The sequence below is a fragment of the Telopea speciosissima genome, chromosome 1, assembly GCF_018873765.1.
Source record: "Telopea speciosissima isolate NSW1024214 ecotype Mountain lineage chromosome 1, Tspe_v1, whole genome shotgun sequence".
Lineage (NCBI taxonomy): Eukaryota > Viridiplantae > Streptophyta > Magnoliopsida > Proteales > Proteaceae > Telopea > Telopea speciosissima.
In genome coordinates this window covers 44,835,953-44,857,879 of record NC_057916.1, presented here as the reverse complement: position 1 = coordinate 44,857,879, position 21,927 = coordinate 44,835,953, and the positions used below count along the sequence as shown (strand labels likewise).

Here is a 21,927-nt window from a genome sequence, read left to right as displayed (position 1 = left end):
CATTTTAGGGAGAAAGATCCCACAGTCTGCTTAGTTTTTTTCTTTTTTTTTTTTTTGCTTTTTCTTCCTTGATTATTTTGGGTAGGGATGTCAATTTGGTCCGACCAACCCGAGCCCACTCTAGCTCGGCCTGAGCTCGAATAGGGCCTGGGCTGAGCTTTTTAACCCATAAGGCGGGCTTGGGCTGAGATTTTGAGGTCCAAGATCGACTGGGCCAAGCCTGGGCTTTACAAACCATGCTCGGCCCAACCCAATCGGACCAAACCCGATCCAACCCAACCCGGCTATATGTATTATGTGTATGAATGAATTATTAATATACATATACTACTCACTCACTCACTCAATATTACTCACATTCTTTGTTGTGTAGCGGCAGCCAGGGTCAATTAGAGTCGGGTTGGGTTGGGCGGAGTTAAAATAACTTAGAGTTGGGCCGGGTTTTTTAAAAAACCCAGCCCATTCTGGGCCCATTGACACCCCTAATTGTGGGACTTAACTATACTGTCCTACGCTGGCAGCATGGGAACTCCCTTTTTTTGGTGTTTATTACTTTTTCTGGTGTCAAAGGAACAGAGAGACCAGAAAAGAACTCGAATCTAAAATTCTTAGTAGCAGTTATGGAGGAGTCTAGGAGAAAAAGAAGAGAACTCAAATCCGAAATTCTTGAAAAGTTTGGAGAGGTTGTATCTGCCATTAGAGAAGCAAAATATGTCAACCAAGTTATATGTATTCTTCACTCCATTGCAGTTCAGCCTTTCCCAATAGATTCATCTCGTCTAACAGGTTAGCTAGAGGAAGCTTTCATCATTATGAACTTTTTAGTTTCTTTTGAAACTAATCATTCTTTGTCAATTTAATATATGACTAAGTTCTTGTTCCACTCTGAACAATATCCATCATCTATGAGGTCTTTGGGTTTTTCTTTTTTAGTTCTTTTGCCTGTAAAATTAACTCCAACAATGTCATTATTAAATCAATATTGTTCAAATTGCAGGATGCGTTGATAGTCGCTTCAGGAATCAGGTTTGTCAAATTATTGTGGGCTTGCTTCAGTAGTGGTTTAAATTCATTACCTTTCTATCTCTATATAGGAGAATTTGTTTTGATTTTATATAGGACCCATCGCTTCATTTAGTGTTGGAGAAAATGATCCACAATGACACTCCTTTTACGCCTGCACTATAATACCTTTTCTTGGGATTTCAGCTCCTCAGCGGCAGGATTTCTTCCCCTTTTGAGAGGGATGAATGGTGGGATGTTTTCTATCATGGAGCAGCATTTTCGACTCTGGCTATGGTTTTACTATATAGTAAGATAATTGTGTCTCTTTTTAGTTGTTTTATTCATATGAGTTTACTATTATGGGATTGAGATAAAAGTGCATAGGGAGAGTTAGTTGATTGAGGAAACTAGGACCTCTAACACAAACACGTTGATAGATAATTCTCCAGATGACTTTCTTTTTGTTTCCATGCTTTAAATAAGGATTACAACTCCAACCACCCACGTTGATAGTAATAACTAGGAATTACAACTCAAACTCAACTACGTACTCATCCTAATATTTAGGAACAGAACAACAAAAGGAACATTAGCAACGTACCCACTACGACTCCCTATGAATGAAAAATTTTAAAAAATGAAATATTGAATGTAACACTGATCATGGTCAAGCTTGATGGAGATCCCATGAAGAGAAGCTACGAGTCAGACAATGTGAGCCTCACACTTGGGAAGAGATGAAGTACAAGTATCTTCCAGAACATGTCAATAACAAGGCTCTCTCATCGACAAGATTACCACAGCCGGCATTTCAAGTTGAAAAGGAAACTTCTTCTACAACCTTGGATATTTTTCGTTCGGAATTGTAAGACCAGAACTATGTGTAACAACATAGTACAACAATTTAAGCAGATGAAGAATCTCTTAAAAATTTTACTGACAAGGTGGAGAAAGTACTTGAAGAATCCACTGCATATGTCGCCATGGAAGGAAATGAAGAGACTGTGTTTGTTGATGAACTACCAACCAACGATTGTAGACGCTAAATTTTGTCACCCCCTCGGCAGTGATGACAACCGGATTATGGATTGATGAAATTTCTCTCTCATAAAGGGCTCGACCACCTAACATACCTCACCTTCATCCTGATAAGGTTCGTCGGACAAGTGTTTTAAGGTCAAAATATTCAATGATAGCCAAGGGTGCAGAAGCATTGATTGGAAACACTATTGGGAATTTCCCTGACACTGAAATAGGGTCTATCTTTGTTCTCAAAATTAAAATATTTTTGAACAAAACTTGGACCAAATCTTGGACCAATGGATAGTGATCGAAAATACGATTCAAATGGTATATTACACATCAAAATCTGATACCTGGGCGCCAAATGGCATCTAAAACGGTCAAAATTGGCTTTTCCAGGCAGAAACCGGGATCCGGATCCACGGATCCGTGGAACCTTAAGTCGTTCCTTGGGCTTGAAGAGCCTTCTCAGGCTGTTGGCTTTATCCCAAATCCCCGCTTATCCCTTAAAAATCCATGGAAGCCTTTGGATAAGAAAAAAAAGAAATAAAATTATAAAATATCCTAAATATCTAAATCCAACCGCTTCTTTTTTTTTTTTCCTACAAATAGGACACCCCCCCCCCCCCTCCCCCCTTACAAAGAACGGATTCAAGATTTCAAAACGGAGATTTTGAAAAAGGAGACAGATTTGAAAATCAGATTTAGACGAGATAAAAAAGGATTTGAAAAAGATTGAAAAAAACTTTGGTTTTCTTAGATCAGATTTTGATCAGGTTCTTGATAGGTGCTTTGTCCGTAATTACACTAGTTTGGATTTTGAAAAGAAAGAAGAGTCTCAAAGAGGTTTTCAAATAGGTTTGTTTTTGAAAATCCGATTATCCTCTTGATCTTTCTTTATTTTTTTTTTGGATGCTTTGAGTAAGTAAGGTTTGTACCTCTACTTCTCATTCTTCATCCTCTTTTGTCTACATGGCTTTGTCCCCCGATACCCCATTACTCTGCGAAAAGTCCCTCGATAAGTCCCTTGAAGTTCCAAATTCACAGATTATAAGGATGTTTCCAAACCCTACCTTGTGGGAGGTACAACCCTTTAAGTGAGAGATAAGAAGTCTTTTCCCCTCCACCTGAGCGGAGGTTCTGTTCAATATTTTATGAAGTTCTTCCGGTGCGCCGAGGTTCTATCCGGTTTTCGTTAATAAAGTTCATTTGATAAGTCATTGTTCTACCCAAATTTTATCAACGAATCCCATCCCATAGAGCGGAACCGTTGCCGAAATTTCTATGCGGAAGTTTCTTTTGAAACCCTAGTGCTGGAAGGTTGTATCCAAGTATTTTCACCTTCTTGCTCCATTCCAACTCTGGCATTACGTAGACCGGTAAAATGACGGAGTTATGGCATATACTTATGGGTATTTCATGTCATTTCCATGCATATGTTATGCTCATTGTGCATCATAAAATCACATAAAATCTCATTTCAGCCTTTCAAGGGCATTTTGGTAATTATCCAAAAGAGCCCAAACTGGTCATCCACTATCACTAAATTGGCGTATTTAGTCATTTTAATATTTGTCATCGGGCATTTAATTGTTTTTCGGAATTTTAGTGATCTGTGCATGTGTTATTTTTACTAACGATCTGATTGACGTTGCTTTGGAATACACCTACCTTCAATCATTAATTGCTTTCTGGAGTTTTAGTGATGGGTGAGTGAGTTATTTTACTAATGATCTGATCGATGTTGTGAGGTTGGTACCCATCGTTCATTATTGCGTTCTAGAATAAATGACTCTGGCATTTGACAAAATCTTACTGCTTTACTCTGGTCATTCTAGAATTTGAGCATTCTATAATAAATGACTATGGAATTTGACAAAATCTTACTGCTTTACTCTGATCATTCCAAAATTCCATACAGTAACTTAGAACAAGATGTAATGAAATAAAGAGAAGAGGACCAATGTGTACCTTGCAATTACGTATGTTGATGAAGAACAATTGCGAATCCACGATCAAACTTGCACAACCGAGATGGGAATCTTCTACAGTCTCCAAATCTCCCTTAGAGCTCTGTTTCTTGTGGAGAAAAGAGAAAAGAGAAAAGTGCCTACAGGGACTCTCATCAAAAGTATTTATAATATACTCAAACCTTAACCCACTTCCACAGTCAAGCCTGCCAGAAGGTGGATTACAACCCCATGCAGTTGTACTGTCTACAGCATGATGTACTGCATAAACCCCAAGTAATCTTTCTCCTAACCAAAATTATGGGGCCCACACTTGAAAAGATGTGTATTACACCTTGGGTGAGAAGTTGGTGCAAGGCCCAAACCTTGGGTTAAGTCCCTGTGCAAGCACAGAGAAATTACAGCTTTGTTGTATTCTCTGGGCAATGCACTGGGCAATTGACCAAACGCCTAGTGAATCGCCCAAAGTGGTTGAATTGATTATTTTGGACTCCAAACATGTGGGGACCACCCATACAGACCATGGCACCCTCTAGGGGTAGATGGGAATTTTAGGAACCACTTCCTACCCTCGAACCCCTGTGGACCCCACCTGAGTGGCCAGAATGGCCCATAATCAATTTGAAAAACACATTCTTGAGGTGGGGGCTGGCTGCCAAATAGACCCTAAGTTTGGCTGGCCTATAAATAGGCAGTCCCTGCCTTGAAATTAGACCCTTACACTATTCAAACCATGGAGGGAGAGAAAGGAGAGGAAAAGAGAAGGATAGAAGAAAGAAAGGAAGAAGAAGAGAAGGAGAAGAAGAGGAGGGGAAGGAGAACACTGGACTGCCTCGCATCCAGCTCTGTCCCTGCAACCCATTCCATCTCAGGTATATATCTATACCCCTATATGCTGCTGCTGCAGTTCCCTGTACTCTCCTAAGGATCTCTGCTCTATAGAGGTGAATCTAGCCAAGGACAACCCAGAACACCTGGGGGCTGCCTTGTGCTAGCTCAGATCTGACATGCAAACCTATTGCATGTAAGATTTGGGCATTATACATATGTTAGACCTACTATTGTACACCTGAGACTAAAACCAGTCTCTCTGCCAAACTGCACTACCTAGTTGCACCCAGAACAGGCAGTCTGGGCTTGGATCTATGCACACAAGCTAGCCCTTGCTTGGATTTATGTAGGAACAACCTACTGCCATGATTTCATATGTAAATCTGTTCTTGCATGCAGCCCAAAACGTGGCCTTAAGCTGGAACAAAGCTGGGCTGCTGTTCTCTGAGCTGACTAGGCAGCTCCTGGCTGCCAAATGGTGGACCCGGGCCATGATCCATGTGGACCATTGGAATCCACTCCTCATGGGGTCCCCAACAACCCTACATGCAAGAAGGATCGACCTAAGCACTGCCCATACAGAAAAATCCAAGAATTTGAGCCTGTTCACCCCTCAAACAGGCGCTGGGCGATGCATTGGGCGATTGCCCTATTGCCCAGAGAATTGCCCAGAGATTGGAAATGGGTTGTACTGTTGTCCTGTCTCTGTGGGCCTTCACTAGTGAGCCATATACAGTGTGATGAGGTGGTAAATGACCAAAATACCCCTCTTCACATCTGTTCATTATTATTCATACCTTGGGTATCCAAGTGAACCCCACAGGGCTTGGCAACCCTGCCAGAGATGGTCCAGCTGAACTGCTGACTTAAGGACTGATTTGTAAGACTATCAGGACCATGTACAATTAATTACACTAGTAAATACCAAATCTGACCCTGATCCATATCTCTGGATGATGCCCCGGGACATGTACCCGAAGGCCCAGTGCAAGACCCGGAGAATTCCAAGTGACACCAGACTAAACACCGAGTCAGACCAATGAGCCTAGACCAACACTAGGTTATCCAAAACAGTTTTGAATAATTAAAATAACATACTATCGATTTATTACTTTAGGATTTGATCTCGCGCTTAAGGAGCATAGCCAGACACCGGCCAAAACTGAACCAGCAACTGAACCTGTAGGACCAAACGAAGGTGAGTGGAATGTCATCGTGTATGTAGATGTAACATAATTAATATGCTGAAATGAATCTCATTATAATGATACTGTGTTATATTTTTAATTCATGAATCTTGAAAACTTAAACAACATTGTGTTGATTGCTGGAATCTATGGTTGTATATTGTATGTTGAATGTGATTGCTAGACTTGATGTCGTAGCTGGCTTGGAAATGAGGCCTGTGGTAGCCCGTAGAATGGGATATGGTTGACACCACCCGACTCATACGATGCCATATAGACATAGGGCTAGAATTTCATCACCCGTACTGCGCATCCTTACCAACAGGGGTTAATGTTACACCCGCACCCCAAATATCCCCTTGTAACCCAGGGCAATTTAGACCTTACCTAAGGGTAATGCCTTATGGCCATGGTCAACACTAATGGCCTTGAACTGAAACTACCATAAAAAGAACCCCCTTGAAGTTTTGGAAGTGTGGGCCAAACCCCAGCCACTTTCCTCGAAGTTTGGGCCATGACAGCAGCACCGGAGTCACGAACGGACTCACTCGAATTGAATCCGCTTGAGGATCCCCTCGTGCTGTCATCAATCTTTTTGGCTTATTTTCCTATGTGACCCACATACCCGTGTCCCAGACACCCTAATTAAAGCCTTGGACCATATGAACCCCTACCCTTGCCATGGATTGGCTATTTGAATCATGAAGTGGGGCCCATAAGGCCTAACTTGAGTAATTAATGGGTTTTATATACCCTAACCTAGACCAAACATACCCTAGTGGATAATTGAGACCTATGGACTTAGGGTGCACCCCAAACAGGCCCCAATTAGCCAAATGGCTAAGGCTTGGACCAAACATGACCTAAGACCTAAACTAAAACCCATTTAAGTCCTAGGGGTTAAAACACATTCTATGGACCTAAGCCAAACACACCTTAAGGCCTTTTCTATCCCCTTAAAGATAAGGAAATCCCTCTCATTCACTTATCTCTTCCCCTCCCTAACAAACCGTGGAGGAGAAGAGACAAGAGAAAAGAGAAGGAGGAGGAGGAAGGAAGAAGAAGGAGAAGTAGAAGAGGAATAGGAGGGGAGGGAAAGAGGATGGAAGCCATGGCAAGGTGGCTGGCTACCCCACACCTCCTCCCCAAGTTGACCGGACCAAAGGGAGAAGAGAAAGAGGAGGAGAAGAGATGGAGAGAGTGGTTGGGAGAAGGATCTCATCAAGGTAAGCTCTTCAAACCTAGTTCTCTCTCAATTCCTCTTTGATTTTGTGGATTTCCATGAGCTTGGGCTAACCTAGGGTTCCCTTGGGACTCAAGGTGGAGCTCGGTCCATAGTTGGAGCCTAATGGAGCTGACCTAGGTCTAGTTTGAGCTTCCATTATTCTGCAATTGCAACCATTGCTGCTAAGCTTTGGTCTTGGACTTTGAAACCCAACCCTTGGACCTCAATTGAGACCAATCATTGTGGATCTTGGATCCATGAGGTTAAGCCTAGGCCCTAGTGGCCCTAGGAAGGCTTAGACACCTCTCCCACGACCTTGAGGTGCTAAGGAGCTCCAAGCTTCAAGTTGGAGCTGAAGCCCTCTGAATTCTTAGAAGAGACTACCGATAGACGAACGATCGGATCCATCTATCGTGATACCGCCTGTCAGACCACCCAGTGTAAACCCTGTGCGATGGCCTAAGTGGATGAAGGCACGAATTCACTCTGTTTGCCTCCGCCCGGGGCCTGTTGCTCTTGAGTCTGTCTCAGGAAATCGAACGGATGCAGGGGCGGACTCAAGAAGCCCATCTGCCCGTGGATCCACTCCCTTTTAGTTGTGTCTCAGGTGTCGAATGGATCAATGACCGGATTCAACTAAGAAGTTCCATTTGTGGGTTCGCTCGCCCTGTTTTCATCTTTTGGCCTGAAAGGAGTCAAGGGCGAACTCACCCTGTTTGCTTCCGCCTGTGAGACCGCTTATGCTGTCTGGGTTGAAACTTGATTTTAACCTTGGGGGCCTAGCATGGGACCCTCCGATACTTACTTCAATGATTCCTTTTGTATGTCTAGGCCGGTGCACCGGTGAGATTCATGTAAACCATACCGGATGGTGTCCGATGCTCGGGGAGATTTATGTTAATTATGGCGGGTGACACCTGTGTCAGGTGAGTGGGTTCTGGGTGACTTTGCTAGATTTAAATATTATATTATGCAATCTTAAGCATGCTATTATACAAATATAAGCATTGTGCGCATTGCATCTTTTATCTTAAATGTGAACTGCTATGAATGTGATATAAATCTCACCATTGTATCGGGCTATGGTGTCGAGTGTGCAGGTACCGGACTCCTATTTAATTAATTATAAAATTTGTTATATGCCATCCTGATCTGTATGTGCCGTGCCGTGCTGATACCCAGGTACTAGATGGAATGGGACGTTGATGTACCTAGAATACCTCTTAGGACGGCAAGATTTGCATATAGTATACATGCAGCTAGGATGCTTGATCCCTTATGCTATGACCCTTACCAATAGGGGTTTATGTGTTGGATAGTCTAAGCACCTGTGGTCTGTGGAGGTGGGAGAGGCCAAGACAAGGGTAGTGATGGCTATCGGGGTTTGCCACTGGGTGGTCATAATGGCTTCTATTGGTGCAGGTCCCTTTGTGATAATTAAGATTTTACTGGGGCGATAGGATAAGTGACCCTTAGTGTCTCCCGAGTTATCACAATAGCATATATTTGACCGATAGAATTGTGTGTTAGGTGAAAAATGAATCTAACATTAGCATGCATCATTCTGATATTGATATTGATTGTATGATGTATGTGCATTCCCCTTTGCTCTCTCACTAGCTAGTGTAGCTAATCCCGTTGCGCAACCCCCCTTTTTAACTGTTATGCAGGAGGTACTACTTTGATGAGCACCGTTAGATGCGAATCAAGTGGGACCGGTGGATGTGGCTTGGATGTAGATGTACACCCAAGGATGGTGCCCTTATGATAATAATTTATTATTTAATTTCTGTCTTCATTCCACAATCATGTAAAAACTGTATGTTTATTTATAAGGAGAGTGTATGGTTACAAACATTGAAGTGTAATATGTGTTATCATTAGAGAATCGATGCTCTATAATTTCACATGATTTAGTGTAATTTTGCTTTCGCTAACTCTGTAATTTGGAACTTTTATTTCATTTGGTACGCTCTCCTCTGTTACCATGATCTGTGACAAGGTGGACTGTGGCTCGGGACACTGTATCTGTGATTCTGGTAGGTGGTGGGATGATGTGTGATTGTCCCAGTCATACCCCTATGTGACAGAATATCTTACACCGAGATAGGGGTGTGATAGTTAAGGTGTTGGATGCCTGTGAGAGTGACCATATGAATGAGAAAAAAAAAAAGAAAAGAAATGTGATTATGGGCTATAAGTCGGGCAATAAGCTAGAGAAAAGAAAAGAAAGGAAAAAGGATGGTGAAAGTTGCGGGAGCTGACTGGTCCTCTCCGAAAACTCAATGGGTGTATCACGGGAAGGGGTTAAAAGCCCGCACTAGGGATACATGTATTGGGGGGGATTGTAGTAGCACTAACCTACCTTAGTTGTGATGTTAGGTGGCTAATAAATAATTGAACTGCACCTTATGTAGGACTCATATGGTTATAATTGCATATGCATGCATGATGATATGTTTCATTCACGGGCACGGTGGAGCTCACACTCTGTTATTTATGCTTTTCTATTAGATGATCCTACAGGTGGATGTCACTGTGGCGGAGAGGCTTATTACCCGGAGGAAAGCCATGGTGGTTATGACTATATTGGTGTGGACCCCGACGAAGGTCATACTGTTGGTGCGAGTATTCTCAGTGGTTACTAAAGATGACCCGTGAAGGGTGCTGTTGATGCATTTTGTCTTGGGGACTCATTTTTTTTTTTTACAAGAGTTTTTCCCTGTTTCTGCTTTTAGTTTTTCTTCTATTTGGGGCTTGAGTTACCTCGCCCTGTGTATATTTCTTTTGTATGTGGTAGATATAAGTTTTACTGTTTCATTTGTGGGAGTGAGAGAGGGAATGATCAGACACATTATTGTACATATTATTATTTCCTGTACTGTTAGGCTTCCCTTATGCTTTAATGTAATTATAGTTTTCCGCAACACTCTGAGTTTACATGTTGCATTATGGTGGATATGTGTCTGTGAATGGATTAACTGCTTCTAGATCCGTGGGATTTGGTGGATTGCTGTCTTGCAATTCGGGTCACCAACCTAATCATCCCAGGGGTGGTTTGGGGTGTGACAGAGCTTGGTATCAGAGCGAGAAGCTCTTTCTACATTCACAGACAGCAGAACAAGAATAATAAATTACAAGAAAATAAAACATGCAATAATTAAAAGCAACAGGGGATAAGTGTAAATAAAAGACAAACACACAAGTTTGAACATTAATAAAGTTAACTGTGGCCGAAGCCACTACATAAGTTCAAAATGGAAGTATTACTTCCAATTACATCTGCTGAAATTAAAAAAAAAACTACATAAACCATGATAAAAAAAAAATTACATCAAGTCAGGATGGAAGATTAGAGGACTAAATCCCAAAAAAACAAACTAGTGCTGGAAGGCTACTCCTGGGGAGGTATGTCACTCGGCGGAGGTTGAGACTGTCAGGAGTCGACACGATAGTAGGAATCCTAGAAGTCTAAGCGTTGCTCCATAGAACCAACTCTCCCCTCTAGGGAAGTGAAGCCCGGATCCATCCACGTCGACATCTGAGTCAGCTGAGTGCGGAGACCCTGAAATTGTGTCATCATGTCAGACCATCCATAGGACTTTGGCACTTATGAACTGGTAGCCCCGGTCGGATCATAGGGGTAGATCTGTAAACTGGGCCTCTATACCCTCTGGATCACCCTGCTCATCTAACCCAACCTCCTGCTCCTGCTCCATCTCCATCTCCTCTCCACCCTCAAGATCACTCTCAGGCTCCCCCTGCATCTTCATCTTCTGGATTGAGGTCTTACTAATCGGTCTCAACCTGTCCCCATCCGTGTACTCTCCAGCTAGAGGAACTCTAAAGTACTGAAACACTAGTGTTAGGAACTTCCCATAAGGTAGGTTCCCATCAGATGGGTTCTGCACGTGATAAAGCATCGCCTGCATCAGCAAATATGGAAGGTTGATCACTGGACCCCCTTACCAACCCCCAACAGATAGTATGTGATATACACTCGGAGCATAGAAATACTACCCCGGTTACCGCCCTTAGGATATATGTTGTAGGAGATGCATCTACTAATGAACCCCTTCTGTCCCAATCAATGCCTTGAATACCGTCCTCCTTGTCTCCAAAGAATGAAATTTCAGCAGGTTTTGAGATATTTACACATGGGCTTATTGATTCCACCCATTTAAATGATTATGTGAATAAAAAAAAATCTATAATATAATAGTATAAATAAATAAATATTAATGAATAAATAAAGCAATAGTGGGAATATCACATAGGTATAAACTAATAAAGTAAGGAGTGAGAGATTTAAGAAAATAAAATTTTCTCTTTTTAAATGGCTTAATTTAAAAATAATTTATACATTTAAATATTTAAATCTTATGTGATTATATACATGTGTGTACGAACCATTGTATGAGTGATGCTGTGCAAACTTGAACTTAGATACATAGGCATGTTGAATTGTCTGGTTGTAGAATTTTGGGGGATGTAGGCCCTACCATACCTATAGCCTAGTCCAACAAGGATTAGACCTAATAGGCTGCAGAGTAAGATTTGAACCCCGTAGGTACTGAAACACCGTGTGCAACCTCGAGCTGACCTATTTATTTCTTGTTTATGCTACTTAGTTTTCCTATAGTGCCGCACTAAATTTTAAGTTGAGTAGCCATAGTGACTTGATACTTAGACCTGATACTTAGAACTTCTCCATGACAGGACCTCATTGCATTGTTCGGGCTTGGAGACCCCAGCAACATGCTTTATATTAGATGACTGAGGAAGAGACTAGCTCGGATACAAGAGATACAGTCCCGTGCTGAGAACCAGCTGGTTATTTACTTGGCACTTGCAGATACTAGTGGACCTGAGGGTCGTGCCGTCTACCTTTCCTTAGTAGACGGGGTTAGGAGTGACATAGGATACCTTTATGTGCAGGCTCTTATCACCTGGTGGAAGTTGGAGAGGCTTGCATGCTAGATGCAGGTATAAAATTTGGGAAATTGCTGTTTAAGATAAATTTTTCAACATAACATTATTCATGACAAATCATAGCATAAAACACTCCATGAGTATAAAACACTTAACAAAAACAATCAATAAGTAACATACCTCACTGGAATGATAACATAATTTCATTGAAACTATGGAATAGGTAATGTACATGTGATAGTTAGGAATTATATGTTGACCTCGATAAGAGTGTTGAAATATTGAACGTGTAGCTTCTTCCAGAAAAGCAATCATGGTCAACACTAGAACCAACTGAGGTGGTCATCGCAGAAGACGCCCTCGAAATGTCCCAGAAGTTGAGCTATCGGATGGAACTGAAGCTCCAGATTTTGAAGTGTCAGCTACTTCGCCGTAGGTGCCAATGGCTACCCGGGCCACTGCCGTTGCACCTCAGCCAGGCATAGCAGCTGGTGAGGTGAATGCCTTCATGACCACCATGATGCGGACCATGCATCAACAATAAGAGCAGCTGGGCCAAATGTCTACACAAATTGCGGCCATGATGTGAGAGCGAGCAGTACCACCACCACCACCCAATCGACCAATACTTTTTCCACCACCTGTGCCTCAACACCTAGCGAAAAACTCTACAGCCAAGGTGATGGAGAGATTTAAGAAACTCTAGCCGCCCACGTTTTCTAAGTTGAATTCTGAGGTAATGCAGCCGGAATGGTGGATTAGTGCCTTGGAGAAGGCATTCAACGTGCTTGAATGTATGGATGTGCAGAAGCTGATATGTGCGAGTTATCAGCTACAGAACGAGGCTGAAGCCTGGTGGAAGGCCACCAAGCCTAATCTTGAAGCCACTCTTCCGAATCCTACCTGGGAACAATTCAAAGATGTTTTCTTCAAGAACTTCTTCCCAGAGAACTTTAGGGACAGGAAGGAAGCTGAGTTCTCTGCACTTGTACAAGGAACCAAGTCAGTGCTGGATTACCAGTAGCAGTTCGAAGATCAGTTCCACTTTGCTCCAGAACACCAGAAAGGGGAAGTCAGTAAGTCAAAGAAATTTAATAAGGGACTCAAACCAGAGATCGGGTCCGTCTTGTCAATTATGGATATTCGGGATTACACATAAATGGTCGACAAGGCGAAGCCTATGGAAGATAGATTAAAGGAGAAAGAGAAAGAGAAAGAGAAAGTTACAACGTCACCCGGATTGGGCAAGAGGCCAAACAACTACCAAAATTTTGGTTGGCCGAACAAGGTTTTCCGAGGAGCTAGTTCGAACCCCAATTCGACTCTGTATCGTAGGCCAGATATGGGTCAGAATCCTTTCCGCCCCACTTATAATCGGCCTGCGCATCCAACTGCTAGTCAAGCAACAACAATAGCTTTGCCAGCCCGACCCGCAACAAGCCAAGTGAGCCAAGCCTCAATACTGGCCGTTTTGCCCAATAGATGCTCCATGTGCCACAAAGTAAGACATATGGCCCGAGAATGCATGCACCGCGGATACAATACTTACTCGCCAAACCAGTCCTATGCTAGACCTTTTCAGCCACGGGACAATCGGACTCGAGGAAAAGTGTTTACGCTGACCAATGAAGAAGAAGAGGCGAATCCTGAAGTAATGATAGGTAAGTTTACTGAACACTACTAAATTGTATGGAATAACCTGGTATATGCAAGAACCCTAAATTTTATATAAACCCTTGGTACCCTGATTGTCTCAACCATTCTCATGCGAGTACTATTCGACTCGGGCGCATCCCACTCTTTTGTTTCTACTACCTTTGCGAGTAGGATGACTAATCAACCAAGGGGCATCAGGCATGATTTAGTAGTCAGCATGCCGACGGGTAGTGTCGTGAGCCTGAAGGAAGTCTATGACCCCTGTCAGGTAAAAATTTGTGGGAAGAACTAAACCGCACTTCTGATCAAGTTTGATATGAAGGACTTTGACGTGATACTAGGCATGGATTGGCTATCCGCCTATGGAGCAAACATCATGTGTGCAGAGAAGAAGATTATATTCAAGTCAGATGATGGCTCAGTTTTCACCTACCAAAGTGAACCGATGAGGAAGCCCAAAAGAATAACCTTATCCGCCCTCCAGGCACGGAATTTGTTGGATGATGGATGTCAAGGCTATTTGGGCACCGTGATGGACACCGAGGCAAAGATAAAGCCTTTGGAGGAACTTGACATCGTCAGAGAATTTCCTGGTGTTTTTCTAGAAGATCTGATCTAGCTACAGCCTGATCGTGAGATAGATTGTGCATGCCTGACGACCATGATGTGTAGGACCGAATCTTTCGGGAGGCACATAATTCACCCTATTCAATCCACCCCGGAAGCATAAAGATGTACAAGGATCTGAAGAATTGGTGGATTGGGATGAAGCAAACCATAGCTATATACGTGTCCGAATGACTCAACTATCAACAAATAAAGGCAAAGAGACACCGACTGTATGGGTTGTTGCAGCCACTCCCTATACTCGAGTGAAAATGGGAAAGGATCACCATGGATTTCGTAACCAATTTACCCAACACCAGGAAAGGGATGAATGAAATCTGGGTGATTGTAGATGGACTGACGAAAGCGGCTCAATTCATTCCCATCAAAATAAACTATTCGATGGAAAAGCTTGCCCAACTATACATTGAGAATATAGTCCGCCTACATGGCGTGCCCGTTAGTATTATGTCTGATAGGGATCCCCGATTTACCTCAAGATTTTGCAAAAGTCTATAACAGGCACTTGGATCTCAGCTAAATCTTAGCATGGCTTTCCATCCGCAGATGGATGGACAGTCCAAAAGAATAATTCAGACTCTGGAGGATATGCTCAGAGCCTATATACTAGAAATGAACAACAGTTGGGATGCCCACATACCCTTGGTGGAATTTACGTATAACAACAGCTACCAATCCACCATTGGCATGGCACCATATGAAGCTCTTTATGGTTGAAAATGTTGGACCCTGTTGTATTGGGACGAAGTTGGAGAACGGAAATATCTTGGGCCCGAAATGATACAGGCAACCTGTGAGAAGGTGAATATCATTAAAGAGAAGATTAAAGCGGCCCAATCAAGATAGAAGAGTTATGCTGACCATCGGAGGAAGAATATAGAACTTGGGGTCGGAGAGAAAGTACTCCTCCGAGTATCTCCAACGAAAGGATTGCTACGCTTCAACAAGAAGGGCAAACTGAGCCCAAGATTTATTGGTCCTTACGAAGTCCTCAACAGAGTGGACCCATAGCGTACCGACTGGCATTACCGCCATCCTTGCAAGGCGTCCATGATGTTTTCCATGTGTCGATGCTAAGGAAGTACATCAACAACCCGACACATGTGCTCTCTGCTGAACTTGAACAATTGGATGCGTATATGACCTATGAAGAACAGCCTATGGAGATATTGGACAGAAAAGAACATAACCTCCGTAACCGCACGGTTGCATTCGTCAAGGTTCGATGGGAAAATTATCCCATAGAAGAAGCATTGTGGGAACACGAAGAGGAAATACGGGAAAAGTATCCCCAATTATTTGAATTACAAGGTAAGCCAATTTTGAGGATGAAATTTTTGTAAGGTGGGGAGAAATGTCATGCCTGCCAGAAGGTGGATTACAACCCCATGCAGTTGCATTTCCTACAGTATGATGTATTGCATAAACCCCAGGTATTCTCTCTCCTATCCATAATTGTGGGGCCCACACTGAAAAGATGTGTATTACACCCTGGGTGAGATGTTGGTGCAAGGCCCAAGCCCTAGGTCAAGTCCCTGTGCAAGCACAGAGAAATTATAGCTTTGTTGTATTCTCTGAGCCATATACTGGGCGATTGACTAAACGCCCAGTGAATCGCCCAGAGTGGTTGAATTGATTATTTTGGACTCCAGACATGTGGGGACCACCCATACAGTCCATGGGCACCCTCTAGGGGTAGATGGGAATTTTAGGAACCATTACCTACCCTCGGACCCCTGTGGACCCCACCTGAGTGGCCAGAATGGCCCATAATCAGTTTGAAAAATGCATTCTCTTGAGGTGGGGGCTGGCTTATAAATAGGCAGTCCCAACCCAGAAATTAGACCCTTACACTATTTAAATTGTGGAGGGGGAGAAAGGAGAGAAGAAAGAAAGGAAGAAGAGAAAGAGAAGAAGAGGAGGGGAAGGAGAACACTAGACTGCCTTGCATCCAGCTCTGTCCCTGTAACCCGGTCCATCTTAGGTATATATCTATACCCCTATATGCTGTTGTTGCCGTTCCCTATACTCTCCTTAGGATCTCTGCTCTATAGAGGTGAATCTGGCCAGGGACAGCCCAGAACACCTAGGGGCTGCCTTGTACTGCTTCAGATCTGACATGCAAACCTATTGCATGTAAGATCTGAGCATTATACATATGTTAAACCAGCTGTTGTACACCTGAGACTAAAACTAGTCTCTGTTCCAGACTGCACTGCCTAGTTGCACCCAGAACAGGCAGTCTGGGCTTGGATCTGTGCATACAAGCTAGCCTTTGCTTGGATTAATGTAGGAACAACCTACTGCCATGATTTCATACGTAAATCTGTCCTTTCATGCAGCCCAAAATGTGGCGTTAAGCTAGAACACAGCTGGGCTGCTGTTCTCTGAGCTGACTGTGCAGCTCCTGGCTGCCAAATGGTGGACTCGGGCCATGATCCATGTGGACCATTGGAATCCACTCCTCATGGGGTCCCCAACAACCCTACATGCAAGAAGGATCGACCTAGGCACTGCCCATATAGAAAAATCCAAGAATTTGAGCCTGTTCACGCCTCAAACAGAGAATCGCCCAAACATTGGAAATGGGTTGTACTGTTGTCCTGTCTTTGTGGGCCTTCACTAGTGGGGCATATACAATGTGAGGAGGTGGTAAATGACCAAAATACCCCTCTTCACCTTTTTTTCATTATTATTCATACCTTGGGTACCCAAGTGGGCCCCACAGGGCCTGGCAAGCCTGGTAGAGATGGTCCAGCTGAACTGCTGACCTGAGGACTGATTTGTAAGACTATCAGGACCATGTACAACTAATTACACTGGTAAATACCAGATCTGACCCTGATCCACATCTCCGGATGATGCACTGGGACATGAACCCAAAGGCCCATTGCAAGACCCGGAGAATTCCAAGTGACACCAGACTAAACATTGAGTCAGACCAGTGAGCCTAGACCAACACTAGGTTATCCAAAATAGTTTTGAATAATTAAAATAACACACTTCTGATTTATTACTTTAGGATTTGATCACGCACTCGAGGTGCACAGCTAGACACCGGTCGAAACTGAACCAGCAACTGAACCTATAGGACCAGACCAAGGTGAGTGGAATGTCATCGTGTATGTAGATGTAACATAATTAATATGCTGAAATGAATCTCATCATAATGATACTGTGTTATATATTTAATTCATGAATCTTGAAAACTTAAACAACATTGTGTTCACTGCTGGAATCTATGGTTGAATATTGTATGCTGAATGTGATTGCTAGACTTGATGTCCTAGCCGGTTTGGAAATGAGGCCTATGGTAGCCCGTAGAATGGGATATGGTTGACACCACCCGACTCATACGATGCCATATAGACATATTGGGCTAGGGTTTCATCACCCGTGCTGCGCACCCTTACCAACAGGGGTTAAGGTGTTGGATGCCTATGAGAGTGACCATATGAATGAGAAAAGAAAAGAAAAGAAATGTGATTATGGGCTATAAGTTGGGCTATAAGCCAAAGAAAAGAAAAGAAAGGAAAAAAGATGGATGCCCCACAGGTTAATTACAGAGGGCTGGTCGGGCTGACCTTGGTGAAAGCTACGGGAGCTGACTGGTCCTCTCTGACAACTCAATGGGTGTATCGCGGGAAGGGGTTAAAAGCCCGCACTAGGGATACATGTATTGGGGATTGTAGTAGCACTAACCTGCCTTAGTTGTGATGTTAGGTGGCTAATAAATAATTGAATTGCACCTCATGTAGGACTCATATGGTTGTGATTGCATATGTATGCATGATGATATGTTTCATTCACGGGCTCGGCGGAGCTCACACTTTGTTATATATGTTTTTCTATTAGATGATCCTACAGGTGGATGTCACTGTGGCGGAGAAGCTTATTACTCGGAGGAGAGCCATGGTGGTTATGACTATATTGGTGTGGACCCTGACGAAGGTCATACCATTGGTGCAAGTATTCTCGGTGATGCTTTTTGTCTTGGGGACTCCTTTTTGTTTTTTATAGGAGTTTTTCTCCGTTTCTGCTTTTAGTTTTTCTTCTTTTTGGGGCTTGAGTTACCTTGCCCTGTGTATATTTCTTTTGTATATGGTAGATATAAGTTTTACTGTTTCATTTGTGGGAGAGAGAGGGAATGATCAGACACATTATTGTACATATGTCTGTGAATGGATTAATTGCTTCTAGATCCGTGGGATTTGGCAGATTGCTGTATTGCAATTCGGGTCACCTACCTATTCCTCCTAGGGGGTGGTTTGGGGTGTGACATCCACAATGGGCCGGTATGATCCAACTCAAGAATAACTAGTAACAAGCCATGTTAGCGCTTGTATTTTAATTCTCATCAATGACCGACCCGATAATTAATCAAGCCCACATATCGATATTGGAAAAATCTAACAAAGGTTGCATGACAAATGAAGCACTTTTGTTTTCTACCTCTATTAGCTTTTCCTGCTATGAAATATTTTATATCTTTTGCTAGTCAGGAAGGTTGAGAATATTACATATTTGAGAAATGATTTATGGCATTATTTTTTTCTACCTTTAATGTTTGATGTTTTTTCAAGTTGTGAAATCTTGAATTTTATGTGTGATTGATGCTCTTTATCTCTGATTTATTGGAATGTTCAGGTTCAAAATGTTGTTGCAGCTAAGAAATCTTCACAGACATCAGGATCTTCGGATTATTCGAAGGAATTGTGCTCGTCTCCTACGTCAGACCTTGTAGAATGCATTCTAGTTGACCCTTTTGATCTCTAGTAGTGGTGCGGTGATGTTGTGGATTCTAATAAGGGGAAGATAGGGGAAGACAGGACTACTCCAGTCGTTGATCAAAGAAGGTGAAATTTTGTTCCCCCTTGCTAGGAATACTTCTTTGCATGCTTAGAATATAATTGTACTACCCCTATGGGAGTTGGGGACATGTGGGCAATGTTTAAAGAAATTGTGAATTGAATTGGGAATCACCTGATTCAAATCGAAATCGCAGTTACCGATCCTGATTTTGGACGAATTGATGGAATCGGCAAATTTGATTGGGAATCACCTTATTCAGATTGAAATCATAGTCACCAATCCCGATTTTCGATAAATCGATATGGTCGATCCTGGATAAAAAATAAAAAACCAGAATCGTTAGAATATTCCCTTAGGCTCTTGTTTGTATCATTTTTCATTTTAATTTTGGCCTATTTGAAAAAAAATCATTACTAAAAACCATTTTGATCAAAAATGAAAAACTGTTTGGTAACTACATAACATAATAGATTGTAGAATGAAAAATAAGTTTGATAACTACCTATGTGTAAATAATTTTTATAACATTTTTGAACAAATGGGCCCAAATCAAGCTTTTTTCAAAGAAATTGGCTCAAAGCCCATATATATTTTAGTGGTAGGTGAAGTGATGAGCACATTTATGTGTGAAATCTTAGGGCATAAAGCATGCATTTTACATACTTAGAATAGAGCTACCTTAGGTATTTTCTGTCATTTCAGATTTTAAGTCCATTTGTAAGCTTAAAGGTTGTTCTGTACTATCGGCCGCCATATCTTCAAATTTACACGTAAAGTGGTCTAGTTTCTTTTCATGGTTGTGAGGAGGGCTGAATTCTGAGCAAGAAGGACGTGATGCATTAAAAATACACATTCTTTTTGGCACCCATACATGCGATTATTCTTTTTGGGACAGAAAAGAATAATGGGCTAGAAAGGAGCTGAAATGCAAGCCCAAGCCCGATACCAAGGAGGATCGAGTTTTCCAGATTTGGAGTAGCATTATCCAAGTTGCCAAGCACATCTAAACAGCCTATTTTAAAGGGAATCGATTTTAGAGAGGTGTTCTACTTCCCGAATTGTGATTGGATGCTATCTTTTAGGAGTAGAAGATGTGTTGGTGATGTGGCCTTTTACAAAGAGATCTTTAGACACAAGTGGGACCCCCTACCATGCATCACACGATTTCACATTTAGGGGAGAGGTTCCATCGATCTTGGGTTTCCTTTGGAGAGGACTCTAGAATATTGGAGATTTGACTCTCCTACTTTATTTTCTCTCTTTCTTTTCTCTCTCCCTTTCCTAATTTTTCTCTCCCTCTTTATTTCCTCTCTCCAAACCAAAACCTCCCTCCCACGTTTTCTCTCTCTCCCATCTCTGTTGTGTTAAAAATAATAATAATAATAATAATAATAATAATAGAATGAAAGAAAACGTGAGATGGTTGGAGATATTTCCTTCTTGTTTTTAAGATTTTCTCTTCCTTCTTTCTCTCTCTCTAATTTCTTTTCTTGATTTATCTCCTATACTTGGATGGATCTTTATTCAAAGGAGATTGAGTTTTCTATTTTATTTCCATCCCTCCACATCACTTGGACAGCAAGGACTCTCACTATAGCAAGAGAAATCGAAGAAGAAGGAAAGAAAGTTGGTAGAGGAAGGGCGAGGATCAATGAGGTGGCATTCCCTATTTTTTTCTCTCATTGATCTCCACAATCCCCACATATCCAACGATTTGATGGCCAAGGGAAGCTCCTCAACGATTTTTGGTCAAGGAGGATATTATCTTTATGTAATCTTTTTATTTAAGATTAGTTTCTAAATGGTAGGAGTTAAAGTAGGAAGTTGTAAGAGATCCTACTCTAGAAGGGAAGGAAAAATCGTTGGAGGGGTGTGGGGGATATTTTTTTAGTGTTAAAAATTGTATAAGGGGAGGGCGTGAGCTTGAGAGGGGAAGTTTTCAGTTTTTATTTTTTTCTCTTCTTTGAGGAATTTTCTTCTTCTTGGAGTAACCAAGTTGTATTCTTTAATTAACGCAATTTCAATTTAGTTTGTTTTTTTACAAGCCTTCTAGAATAATTCTTCTTTTCAAGATTTCTAGCTCTAGGATTTCCAATTCTTGTGAGAGGGATTAGGGCTTTTAGAGAGAGAGAGAGAGTGGCTTTCTTCCATTCAAGCAACACAATAATCATCAACATCAAGTACAAGTTCGGTAGAAGGGAGTAATCGCCTATTTTCATTTTTCTTTTCATTCTCATTCTCTTTATTTCAAGTTCTTATGTTGGAATTTATTTTTTATTATTTTCATTCTCATGTCTTACTATGTTCTTATATTAGATTTTTATTTTGATTTTCAGGTTTGGTAGGTGTAGATACGAATTCAACTTGGGTAGAGATAGCTTTATCAAATTCAGTTCAAGCAATTTCTGGTTTACTAATTTCTTTACTCTTAGATCTATGTTTTTATGTGTGTGGATGTGGCAATTTCAATTCTTCAATCAATTTCGTATTCCGTGTTAGATTTTGGTAGGTTAGATGATGAATGATTAGGCCGCTGGAATCGATAGATGCATGTGTTAGGACCGTTAGTTTAGTCTAATTAATCATCACAAATTGGTCCACTCTCGCATTACTTCAAGTAAGTAAGATAGAGTGGCTTATCTGCCTGAGATCGATCCGT

General features: G+C 41.9%; 1 protein-coding gene across 1 annotated transcript; it reads left to right on the top strand.

Moving 5' to 3' along the window:
- The first annotated feature begins 567 nt into the window (after nucleotides 1-567).
- On the top strand, nucleotides 568-2,051 carry LOC122650242. The gene is made up of 4 exons (XM_043843597.1): nucleotides 568-786; nucleotides 998-1,026; nucleotides 1,210-1,312; nucleotides 1,918-2,051. Exons 1-4 carry the CDS (start codon nucleotides 621-623, stop codon nucleotides 2,049-2,051), a joined length of 432 nt encoding a protein of 143 aa, XP_043699532.1. The 5' UTR covers nucleotides 568-620.
- Nucleotides 2,052-21,927: the final 19,876 nt, after the last annotated feature.

Excerpts from the sequence above, each read along its gene's own strand:
- LOC122650242 (XM_043843597.1), top strand. The coding sequence starts at position 621 with ATGGAGGAGTCTAGGAGAAAAAGAAGAGAACTCAAATCCGAAATTCTT. Across the intron at positions 787-997 it reads AGATTCATCTCGTCTAACAG|GATGCGTTGATAGTCGCTTC; the intron begins GTTAGCTAGAGG and ends TTCAAATTGCAG. Across the intron at positions 1,027-1,209 it reads ATAGTCGCTTCAGGAATCAG|CTCCTCAGCGGCAGGATTTC; the intron begins GTTTGTCAAATT and ends TTGGGATTTCAG.